The sequence below is a fragment of the Argiope bruennichi genome, chromosome 6 (assembly GCF_947563725.1).
Source record: "Argiope bruennichi chromosome 6, qqArgBrue1.1, whole genome shotgun sequence".
In the NCBI taxonomy this organism is placed as follows: Eukaryota; Metazoa; Arthropoda; class Arachnida; order Araneae; family Araneidae; genus Argiope; species Argiope bruennichi.
Window position 1 is genome coordinate 72,721,981 of NC_079156.1, and position 13,585 is coordinate 72,735,565.

A 13,585-nucleotide genomic window follows, 5' to 3' on the forward strand; every position below is an offset into this window, starting at 1 on the left:
ATTTGTTTATAAATTTGCAATTGTATAAATACCGAGTATTTTCATTCACATGAAAATATTCTTCAGATTAAATACAGTTGGATTGGTTTTTATGAAATTTAACCATATTATTTTTCCCGTCATTATCAGAATGGTATGCTATCGGCCATCCCATACCTGATGCAAGCATGCTTGGCAATTTGTGCAAGTTTCATAGCAGATAGATTACGGGCCAGCGGTCGATATAGGATCAACACGATTCGAAAGTGGTTTAACAGCGTTGGTATGAATTTTCACTTCTGTAACTTAGAAAGTAAGATTAGTTTATTAGATAACAATCAGACAAAACATTTATATATTTGCTAGTTACACTTATTATCAATTTAAATAAACTACATAATTCATATATTTATAAGATTTGACTTAAATAATTTTTTTATATTTGTGAAGATTTGATTTTTGAATCATTTTCTGCGGAATTATATGTAAACAATTTCTGCAATTTCATGTCCCAAAAGGAACTGATATTTTAATAATTGAATTATAATTAACAATTAATTAATTTTATTCACATTTTTATTTCATTTGAGAAATGCTATATGGTGATGAATGTGCAAAAGGCTGAACAATAATCTGTAATATTTATTGTGCGTGTGTGCGTGCGTGTGTGTGTATGTGTATAGGTGTGTGTGTTACTACATTCGCAAAATGCAAATATATTGACTCTAAAAATAAATATTTACATCAATATCTAGATAGTTAAGTAAATATTATATTAAACAGAATTAAGCACAAACTAACAGGCCGTATAATTAAACCAGTGGGAGTGGTTTTGCACAGTTCTGACCGAATTGTTTACAGTTTGCAACTTTGCCACCACAGGTGACTCAGTTTTTTGCACGTGAGACTTTTTTCATTATGAGTCCTGCATTTGGGATATGTCTATAAATTCTATAAAAACTGGGATTAGAATTGCCAACCAACACATAATGATCTTGTTACATTGGCATGTCTATAGAATTTGTCTACAAATTCTAAGCAAATCGGGATTAGAATTGTTAACTAGCACATGATGATGAAAATAAATTAACATGTCTTAGGATTTATATATAAATTCTAAGCAAATCGGAATCAGAATTGCAAACCAACACTTGATAATCTTAATACATCGGCCTATGTATAATTTTTGAATCACGATTTCAAAAATTTTCTTTGTGACAGAATCCTTTTTTATAAACAGAGCTTCAAGTTATTTTTCCTTTGAATTCTTGACCAAAGTATTTAAGTAACCAAGCATTTGAAGTCAGATATCTAGAAACAATTTGAAAGTAACTTAGTGGAAAAAAAATTAATTAAATAAATAAAAATTTCATTTTTCATAAATCAATTTTATTTAAAAGTTTTTATTTTATGATGTCTAAAAAATGTGATTTTAAAATTTTTGATACGAAGTCCCATCTCTGAGGATGAGAAATACTTTATAAATATACAAATTCTTGAAAGCCCTAAGGCAATGATGATAATGGTTACTGATGATATTTTACTACCATTGCCGATGAACAGTCATCTCCCTTTTTGATGATTCGGCACATTAGATGCTCGTTCTGGGGAGCATTTTACATTTTTCACACTTCCGGCATTATTGTAACGTCCTCCCTCCGGTGTGGTGTGGGAGTTTGGAGGAGATTGAGAGCCCAGGTGTCATTCTTGTCATCTGACCGTGGTTCAAAATGACGAGGTCCGTCCCAAAGTAGCCCTAGTGTTTCTTTAAAATGGGACGTTAATATAACTAAACTTATCACGCATTATTGTCTGCATCTATCTACTCATTAAAACATTAACGGTTGACTACTGAAATGGACGAAATTATCTTAATTGTTATATAGATGAGCCAGTAAGAAGGATATCCAAGAATCTTTTTCACGAAGTCCCTAGAAAAAGAATTATTCCTCCTCTCCCCATGACAATTGTGGTTTTTAAGGGAATTCGTAAACGTGGCAGATTTTTATATTTAGAGTCTAGCAGAAAAAGTTTATGCGTTTCGTAATATGGGACGACTTTTGAGTAATTGAGACTAAAATTGACTCATAATTATAATTTCGGCAAAGCGATACTATACCGAATTTATTTTATTTAAACCGTTGCATTTTCGAATTATAACGCTTACGTGCATGTGAAACCATAGATCAATGACAGCTTAATACTTTGATGGATTAGTGATACATTTTATTTGCCTTGCTTCTCCCCTCCCCTAATGGGCATCTCAAAAATCGGGGTGAGTAGCTTCCGTCATTATAATTAGATCTCTCCACCTTGATGGTTATAGAAATAGTGATGGGTAGCGACCCCCCCCCCCTCCCACTATCGATGACTGGATATCCCTCCTACAGGAAGGGTTGTATTTTGGTCGGTGATGCGCCTTAGTCTGATCTCTAATTCCCACCAAAGATGTCTCGGTGTTCTGGTCATTCAGCTAATCCGAATACCTTCAGGCAGGGCACAGTAACCAATTGTGACTATCTAGATCCCTTACTTTTTGAAGTTATTGTGCTCATTTGCATTTGGATAGACAAATAGGCAACATTTTCGAGAATAGATTTCGTTCAAAATTTGATAAAGAATCACAAATTTCATGCACTAATTTCTGCTATCTAGCTTTTAAGTTGTTCGCAGACAGCCAGATATAATCTCAAAAATGTGATTTTCGAACTCGGAAAAGTCTGAGACATAGAGATCTACTCGAATCTCGCAGTCGAATATTTTGACGATTACAATATTTTCTCTAAGCATACTTCATATATGATGCAAAAATAATAAAATATCTTTGATTATTAAGATATATAGCCTCTTAGAAACACACAGGACATTTTCTGCTGTTTTGTATTTTTTGTGTGTGTGCCATTTAACTTCAATAATTTAGTCTTTTAATAAAATGAATCAAGAAAATGTAATCTTTCTAATTACATTAAATTGAGACTTTTCAATTTCATATAACATAAAATATAAATATCAACTAATTCAATTTGATGAAGACCTACCTATTTTCATCTATATTTAATACGATATTTCCTATTTTCTTACAGCATTTTTTTCTCCTGCTCTGTGTATTGCTCTAATCCCATACGTTGGTTGTGAGCCCACAGTTATCATAATACTTTTAGCAATCTCCGTAGGGTTAAACGGATTCAGTCATTCCGGTTTCAATGTCACTCATGTGGATATGAGCCCTGAATTCGCTGGTAAGCAGTAACTTTAGATTATTTTTGGATTTTTTTCTATCTATATATTTTCTAATTTGTATATCAGTGGCGTTAAAAACAAAAGTTTAGAAAGCAAATTGCGAAATGTAGTTAATGTATGCTAAAAACTTGATATCGAGTTTAATGATACAGTTTAGATAAGACATTTTTTGGAGTTTAATAAAAGGTAAAGGATATGAATAATTTGTTATATTCGCACATAAACAGTCTTTAAATCATCAAATAATACTTCAGAAAGGTTTCTTATAGCTGTATAGTTTTTTTTTATTATACTAGATATTACTTTTACATTAAAAAAAACATTATGCAATTATAATGCCAGGACAATTCTTTATACTTTCTGATGCATTTACATTACTTATCTTTCAAATAAATTAATACGACTCAGCGTTTGAATCATATTATTGTAACTAGAATATAATATAAACTAACTAAATAATCGAATGCCATAGAATAAAAAATTAATACTTCTACAACATTCTGAGATGTTGACCATTTCTTACATATAGAGATATAATGCATCTTTTCTATTATTACCCATCCAGGTTTTACAAGTTTATCGAAAGTAATAATTATATTTCTTAAGAAAACCTTAATGTTCAGGATTCCCTTAAATATTTTTATGTATCATATTGTAATAGTAATTTACATAGTTTTTTAATTACCTTTATTCTGTTTATTACATAAATAATACTCTTTATGAAGTAGCGTCTAATAATATCATTGTGTCATTAAAAATATAATTGTCATGGTAACCTGTTTTGAAATTGCCTGTGTTAATATGACCTCGCGTTTCGTGTTAATATGACTTTATTTTTTTTCTCTCATGCAAGATGCCCAGGTAATAAACAAAATTTATTTTTAATTATCAACGATCGACGAAAATCACGTAATTAAATATTTGAGGGAACAACCAAAATGATCGGAATTTCATTACAACAATGAAATAAAGTGTTTTAAATCATTTTGTTTTATTTTTTGCCTGATAAATGCATAATATTTCTCAACATAATATGTGATCAACATCTATCTGTTACTTTTGGAATCATTTTTTATAGACGGAAAAACCTCAATGTTTCTTTGATCATACTCAGCTATATCGCACTCCAATATTACTTTTATATTTGAAAAGTAGTTATTTCTACAGATATTTAATTAAATATGGGAAAGAATTGCTACCTATGGCAAATTTGTGGTTAAGCATCAATATTTACGGACACTCAAAATCGGGATGTAAATATTTGTATTTCCGGTTACAAGGTACAATTTAAAGTACTCAAAAAATACAAATTATAATAAACAAAAAATGATTTTTATGAAGATAGGCAATAAAATAAATTCACGCAATAAATTGTAATAAAATAAATTCTAATCTGTATCGACAGTTTCATATCTAATCTATTACAGAAAACGCAACGCAAATGAAGTAATATTTAGTTTTAACAATCTGTTTAAAACTAAATATTTTTTGCTCTGTTATCATTTTAGAAACATAAGATAATACTTATTGTTGTTAATCGGATTTTTTTATGATAATATTAAATTTTTCAAACTGAGGAATTGCCACGTATTTTAATTTTTTCTGAAAGTATGATAACAATATGCTTACATAAGAATTGATTTGCAGATGATTAATTTATCTTTTTACTTCCATTCTCTTTGCAAATTATATAAAATATTATATTCGAATAAAATTCCGACCTCGATATACATACCGATAACTTTTGAAATTCAATATTCTATAGAATACGTTGGTATATTTAGGCAAATCATGAAATTATTATTTCACACCTTTCCTAGACAATTTTATATAATTCCAAGTGACAAATTGCAAAGTATAAAATAAAACATCTTTTTATTCGTTTCGTATAACTTTCCTTTTTTCATGTATTTTGTATTTTTTTTTTAAATAATGCCATTCATTTAATTTTTAAAGCAACATTTACGTTTCTATTGAAACACATCTTTTTAATTGTCATGAAATATAGCACAATTTAGTCAATAAAACACGTAATAGAAATTTTATTGACTTATGCTGTTGAGCTAGCAATCCAAAATAAGCCTCTAAATTTACATCCGGATATGTTGACGAATAAGTGTTAAGGAGGAAGAATTTTAATACCGATTTTTGTTGTTTAAATAAAAAGCTATTGATTTGAAAGAGAAATTTTTAATTAATAAAGTTTAAATATTAATATCACTTATAAATGGTGCTATAGAATGTACAGATAACTTAATTAGATCAGAAATAAATTTTAAAATGTTGCAAATTCGGAAAAATATTTTTCATTTCTTTATCTAATTCGAGCGAAATTTTTTAAATTCTTCTTAAGCACATGTGAGGGAATCACTATTAAAAACTTTAAATCGGTATCTGCATTATTTATTTATTTTCCTTTTGGGAAATTTAGGTTTTGTTGGAAAAAAATAGAGTCGCCGAAAATTGTCTATAAATGCTTTATATTATTCAAAATTCACGAACCGAATTTTTTTATTTTAAAATTATTACTCTACAATTTCAGATGGTATCATTATGGTTTATTTCCAAATATAAAAAACCTTGTGAAAATAAAATTTGAAAAAAAAAGTTTCTGGAAAAAACATTTAAAAAATAGAGTTTACGAACGTAACATCATTAGAAAATGAATTCAGTTTTAAGAATTGAGGCAAAATGTTAAAATGAAAATAATAAAAGCTTCGCATGTTTTTATTCATTTCATTAGACAGTTGTGACACTGTATGCTTGTATTTCATCTAGTGTGTCTTTTTTTTCCATTTCATTCGCTGACAAAAAAAATATGTTATCGCCACATTCCTTTATGCTTCCGACCTATGCAAATATTGTTTGTTTCATATGTTTGGTTTACTCTTAAAGTTAGTAAAAGACTTTTAAAAGCATCTTGTATAACAGACTGAACAATGTTAACATCTTGGAAAAATTTTATAGATTTTAATTTTAACAATTCAGGCAATTGTGGAAATGTTAATAGTTCATCATTTTTAATAAATTCCATTATTCAGTTAAATTGTGTGTGTGGGGTTTTTTTGTCATATATTATAAGAATGGCCATTTCTTGCATTGCACCTTGTTGAATAAATTTTTATTTTAATATAACCAATATTATTTTTTTTATTTTAAAATGATAGTGCAAAATTGTCATCGTGGTGAAAATCAAAATAAATTTGATCTCTGGTAGATTGAGCATATATTAATTCTTAGAAGATATAAGACAATATTTTAATTAATTAAATATTGTTAAGAACTTTTTCTTGAACAATATGCAATAAAAGGAATTTTTTTAACTTAAAAATTTTTATTCATAGAAAAATTAGTTATAACTTAAAAATAGAATTTTTAATTATCAAAAATTATACCCAATATTTTAAGATATCGTGTTTACGGATAACAATTTTTTTATTTTTATTTTTTGACTTAGAGAGATATGATTGCGACTATGGAGATTCATCATAAACTGAACGTCGAATTTTTTTAACAATTATAGAACTTCCGTCTTTTATGCGTAACTATATTTTTATAAACCAGAAAGTAATATTTATAATACAAAATTATATTTTTATATAGTTACGTAGAATAAAATAAAAAATTGCGCATTTTTTGCATTAGAAATAAAATTTAAATATCTTTCATACTCTTTGTTTCGGTATTGATAATTTCATTTGCTTTGTCTTTTTATATAGGTACTTTAATGGGAATAACGAACTGCATAGCAAACTTAACAGGCTTTCTAGCCCCTGCTTATGTCGGAGTCATCATACAAACTGGAGTAAGTATTAGTTATGTCGTTGAAATCTAGAATTTAGGATATCCTTTTGATTAGAGTATTTAAGTCATCATATCGCCAAGAAATGCCAGTTCGATATTGCAACTGAATTAGCGACAGAGTTCTTTGATATGCTTCGAAAAAGTATTCATAAATTTCTATTATTTTTTTTTTCAATTTCTAGATGTACTATTATTGATACTGTTTATTATTATTTAGACATTCAAATTGTTAATTAAAATTACTTCTTTACGCATAAAAAAATGTTTTAAAATAATTAAAATGTATCATTAATAACATTTATTTAGGTATTTTTTGTTAGTCGGGCTCGAGTGAAAAGTTCTCACATAATTTAGACTTACACCCCCTCCCCACCAAAAAAGTATTTCGCCAAAAAAGTAGTAGTGCTAGGTTTGCATCCAAGTAGGCGCAAATCTTGGCGACATTATTTTTCGCAGATCTAGATTATTTGACGACCTTCCACTTTCTTTGCCTAACCGAAAAATATCAATATTTATTAATATTATTCATTATTTATTAGTTATATATTGCTTATTAAAAATGCTTGATTTTAAAATAAAACTTTATTGCCTTTTTTGTTTAAAAGCCATCGTTTTTCTGACTTTGCGCATTTTTATTCACGGTTTTTCTAAATTCAAATTTTTAAATGAATCAACGTTTTATTGGGGTATTATCACATTCAAATTGACATTTCCCCTGTATAATTAGTTATTGCATTAAATTAAATTCTCACCAGATTGTTTGTATTACATAATAAAGAAGTATCAATATCAGTTGCCAAAAGCGAAAATACTTTTCCAAAATTTTTCACTTTGTTTATAAATTAAAAGAAAAATTTTGCAGATCTTTCTTACTTAATTCTCCGATTTATTATTTGACTATATATTCTTCTAGATTTATACATCCGTTAAATTCCACGTTTGTCAGCATGATGATATAACGTAGCGAATATTAATTCCGAAAACCGCTATTTTTTAATATTTTGTTTTCTGATGAAAGAAATTTTATTTAATTTTTCTTTCTCTTTCCCAAAATGCAGACTTCCTGTTCGAGTCCATTTTATCGGACAGGATGGAACGGTCTGTTTCCTTCAAATCATGATAATGACGTCATATTTTCTTTTTTAGTATTTCTATTTAAGATGTTGCATGGTTATATTGACTCATCTTTAGTTACGGATCTTATTAAGCCACAATTTTAAAAAATGTGGAGTTACAATTAAATAATGAGACGAATTTCGAATATTTTTCTGAGTAAAATCCCATTTTTTTTAGAGTTAGGAGTTACTTAAATCTAGCTTGTTCACATATCAGTGCCAAACATATGTGCTGGTAATCCTTCGATGTAGTCATCATCTTGTGTACTATTTTTTTCCAGAGTATAGGAATTGTAGAATACAATGAAATAGAAAAATGAAACAATACCGATTCTGTTTTCGATTTGGATGGAATATCAATTCTATTGATGTTAGGATTAATTTCCAACCCTTGCAAATCAAGACTTGTTGACAAATTTATGATTTCACATGTAGATTTTTTTTAAATTCTTATTCCATATGCTAATTCTTTAGTTTAAAATTTTCTTTATGGACTGTATTGATATTGTACTGGTAGATATTTTCCATAGTCCCTTTTCCATCAGTGTTTTTTCTGGCGAAGTAGAAGTAGTATTCTACCATTCTTTCATTGATTTGGATAGAGTAGGAATTTAAATTATTTTTGAATTAAATTTTCGGTTTTCATAAATCAAAGATTACTGATATTTTCATGTTAAAAATCGTTTCTTAGCTTGATATTACTTATGGCCTTATTAATATTTTTATTATATTTTTAATGCTGGTAGTCTTTTCATGTAGTCATCAGCATGATGTACTACTTCTTTCCAACGATGGAGAAACAATAGAGTATTTGAAACTGTATTCTACCAACTTTTTGTTGATTTAGATAGAACAGGAAATTATATTAATCTTTGAATTAAATTTTCGGTGTTTATAAATTAAAAATTACTACATTAAAAAACCTATTTAATTCAATTTATGAATTTGGAATGATTTAATACGTTACTTATTTATGAAAGTTCATTGACGATGTTTCTTTGTCATTACAGCAAACTCTTAATAACTGGAGAATTGTATTCTTCACCACGTCCGCAGTCTATGTCGTGAGCGGTCTAGTCTACAATATTTTCTGTACCGCAGAACTGCAACCATGGGGTACAGCTAGACCAACAGGAAGGAAATCCGTTGATGAACTTGACGATGACATCAGAACTGCAATTATGGATAATCCTAGATAGAAAAATGTAAATCGAGAAAGAATCAAAAATTCTTTATTCCTCTGACTGTGATGAAAGTACTTTAAAGCAAATTTAGTTTAGTTTTCTTCTGTAAAATTATTTAAGAATAATGTTTTTAGCTTGGTAACAGAAATTTAGATATCTTTATCAAAATTAGAAATAATTCAAGACGTCCTGTTAAAGGTTTCTAAAAATAATGGCTTTCAATTAGAGAACCATACATGATCATTCTCAAAAATGATGAGCCACTAATCAGAGATTGATCCAAAGCCTTTTTTTTCCTTTCTTTTTTTTATTTTCACTATATTAAAGAATATGCCAGGGATAATTTTTCAATTTTTTAATTGTCACGTGCTGACTGTTAGTCACCGTATAATGCCATAATCCAATGTCATATGCTGACTGGAAGTCGTCATAAGGGTATCATTAAAAAAATGACAACTTAATGGCATTTACCATATGGATGTTATAATATAAGTCACATGCCAAAACAATTAATGTCCCAATTTAAGATTACATCAACTTATTAGCTGAATTTGAGTCTGCTATATTGATACTTTAATTGCTATGTTTTTACTTAGTGAAATATAAATTCTGCCAAAATTCATTTTATAATGAGTTGTGCTGCCAGGATTCCCATTTGGGAATTTTGAAATTTTACGTATACCATTTGGCACCAAAAATGTTTTTGGTACGCCTGACAGTTTAGTTTCATTCCATATATATCAGTCAATATTGTGTGTATTATTTGCTTCGTTTCTTTACAACAAGCGAGCAAATTTGAAGCATTATATTTTTGGTTTGGTATATTATAATGAAATAACATACAAAAACATGTAATTTAGAGGTTAAAGTAACAATCTGTTACTTGTTCAATCTTTTGTTTTTCATTGAAATTATTTTATTGGTCCTTTTATAACGACATTCTTTTTCAAAAATATCAAATATTTTCAAAACAAAACATATTTTAAGTATACTGTTACACAACTTTTTGTGTAACTTACTTATACATAACTTATCTGGCCAAGAATTTTTTTTAAAAAAAAGTTGGCATTTAATGGGTTAAACAACAGAGAAACATTGTTTTGTACCGTAGTTAATTGTGAATATCCATTTTTTAGGTATTTTAGAATCACACTCTAGCAGTCATCTTATGAATATCATCACAAGAATCACACATTAAATGACAGTTACCATATAAATGCCATACCCTTCAGTCTTATACTGATTGTCAACAATCATACGAATGTCATAATGCTAATCACAAAATGACAATACTGATGTCATAGCAAGTTGACTCATAGACTTCCATCACAAGCTGACTGGCAATCTCCATATGGATGTTCTAATAGAAAGTCACTCCCTCCTAGCTAATTGAAATCATATTAATATTTTAAATTTCATATTCTTATTGAATGAAATGTAAATTCTTCTCCATTAAATCTATTTTACAAAGACTTAAAAACTAAATTGAAAGTTTGCTTTCCTTGATCACCAGAAGAGCACTCTTTTGAACAAATAAAAAGCTTATTGTAATCACCCTACATAGTAAACATTATTAACCTTCCATACGAACATCTTTCTTACAGTCAAATATGACAAAGGAAAATTTGATAGACAAAGAGCATGAGAAGGCTAAACTTTTGATTATTTGCTGAACTACTATTTTTCCCATTCTGAACATATTTAACCATCTATGAAACTTAAGCAGTTGCTGTATTTAATGCTTCTGAAATGATTTATTACTAATCATGCTTGTTTTCTCAATAAAAAGCCATTGTTTTCAGATAACTATAATCCGAACATAATATAATATAAAAATGCCTGTACAAAATGAGGTATGACTATATTACCACAAAATATTCGATATATATCGAATTGTTGATAAACTTAATGTCGGATAATATCGTGAAAATATCGCAACAATATTATTCAATATTTTGTGATAATAGGGAAGAGGGTTTATGTTGTTGCAAATTATAATATTGTAAATTTGAATTTTTATTGCATCACTGCCATTTTGTAATGAGATGAAGTCTTTGTAAAATGAAGTAGGATTATGCTAAGAGTATGTTTTTATAAAATAAAAGAAGAATTAAGACTATTATACTTGCGAGAATTTATGAAATAATTTTTAATTTGTTTACAGAAGACTGCAATTTTCTTTAAATATCATCGCATTTTGTTAAAGTGTGGTGTGAAAACTTCAGTAAATAATAACACACAAAATCTTATTCAGGTAGTTATAACAAATTCTAGCAAATTATTCCTTTATCATTTAGAATAAATAGGTTATGCTTTAAGGAGCATGTTATTTAACTCTGATGTTGTGTCATTAAATTAAGCAGAAAATTTATTCTTGGAATTATAACATTAAAAAACTATTTTGGCAATCGTAGTAAAATTCTGCGCGTTTTTAGCTATGGTCTTTTATATGAAATTTTTGCTCCAAATCACAAATTCATTTAACTAATATTTAATGTTTGCTTTTCGGATTAACTCAAATATATCAATAAATTGTTAATGTTAAAGTAAAAATGAATATTAATAGTTATATTTGGTTGTATAAAAGTATCAGTTTCTTTATATTTGTATTTTAGTCATTTTTTGTTTTATTGTTTTTGTTCTAGGTAAATTATTATTAATGCACAACAATTGCTGTACATTATTTTTTTTTCTTTCTAATACTTGTAAATGTCTGTAAATATTTGCAAATGACTTTTGTTTGCATTTTATTGTAAATAGTTTTAAATATTTATTTAAAATATAAAGCAATCATTATTAGGATTTGATACAAAATATCTAAGATAAAAATAATAAAGTAAAAATTTTAATATCACATAATTGTCAATGATACATGATTTAAATTAAAAAAATAGTGATATTTTGTAATTATGTTGTCAGTTTTACATATTTTTATATTGGATTAGAATGTTTCGAATAAAATATTTTTAGATAATATTTTTTCTTATTGTCTTCGTAAAAAGCATAATTTGCATGAAATATTGAAATAAAGTATAAATATTTGACTGTTCCTTTTTTTTTTTCTGAAAACATTTCATGACTTTCACAATGCAAAACTTTTAGCAACTCATACTTTAAGTGCTTTATTTCTTACATTTCGGAAAATTTTGTTAACGCAACAAAGACTTTTAAAAATTGAAAACTTGTTTTTATTTTGTATTTTAATCAATTTGTTTATTAATCAATGGGAAATTATGTAAATAACATTTTCTGAGCAAAAAAAGGTAATATTTTCTTATCATTTAAACTTTTTTTCATGCTCACAGTAACTCCATTTTGTTACACTGGATTACATATTTCAAACGGATTGCATAAATATTACATATTTATGCTTATCCATAAGAAATAAATATTCTATGCGCCAAAAAATTCTACTTTTTTCTAACTAAAACTACTTTTTTTCTACTAAATTCTATTTTTTTTCCCTACCAAGTCTTAGATATAAGTTTTTGAAATTATTGTTGTTTGAGAACGATAAAATTGTAAAGCGAAATGAAATAGGCAAATGAAATTCGTTATTTAATTTTTACAACAATGTTATAGAAATGCTTCAAATTTCGCGCATTATCCTTAAAAGGAAACTATGTGTACTTGCGAACTCAATAGAGCAAAAATGAAATGAACTAGATAGATGAATTTTGCCAATAGAATTAATAATGTTTGAATGATTTTGAACCGAATCCGTCAGTGAATTAACTGACTCTGTTTACTCATGCATGTATGAAAATGGTAATTATAAAATGCATGAGTTTGAGTACAACAAATACAACAAATGTATATTGTCTACACAATAGAGGTATATCGTCTATACTGCAAAAGTAACTCTAGGTAACTAACTAAGGTAGTCATGAGAAAACCTTTGATGGTTATGACAGCTCTCCACTATGAGTGTTTCGCAAAAATTGTCTCATGTTGTTAGGTCGTATAGGGGGTTTATATTTTACAATATAATTAAGAAAATTTAATATTTTGAGCCCTTTTCTTTTCGCCAACCGGATCCAAAATTTGGCGCACTTCTACAATTTAGACTACATGATTACGTGCCAAATATCGTTTCTGAGAGCCATTGCGTTCTTGAGTTATCGCATTTAAATATATTTGATAAATTTGGTGCAAAAATTAATATTCATCTACGATTCCGGTCATAAATCAATCCCAAATTTCACTTGTACAGCTCCTTGAACTTTTGAATTTTCGTATTCGTATTCGCTTCACAGATTTCAT

At 27.8% G+C, this 13,585-nt stretch overlaps 1 protein-coding gene across 4 annotated transcripts in view; it reads left to right on the top strand.

Moving 5' to 3' along the window:
• LOC129971517 (putative inorganic phosphate cotransporter) overlaps positions 1 to 12,158 on the top strand; it is a 46,894-nt gene extending 34,736 nt beyond the window's left edge. For 2 of the 4 annotated variants that reach the window (XM_056085360.1, XM_056085361.1), the window contains 4 exons: positions 130 to 262; positions 3,063 to 3,218; positions 6,939 to 7,024; positions 9,149 to 12,158. In XM_056085360.1, the coding sequence (XP_055941335.1) occupies positions 130 to 262; positions 3,063 to 3,218; positions 6,939 to 7,024; positions 9,149 to 9,337 (564 nt within the window). In that variant the 3' untranslated portion in view covers positions 9,338 to 12,158. The remainder of the gene's footprint in view (positions 1 to 129; positions 263 to 3,062; positions 3,219 to 6,938; positions 7,025 to 9,148) is intronic. The other 2 variants (XM_056085363.1, XM_056085362.1) reach the window with 2 other exon arrangements.
• The last annotated feature ends 1,427 nt before the right edge of the window (positions 12,159 to 13,585 follow it).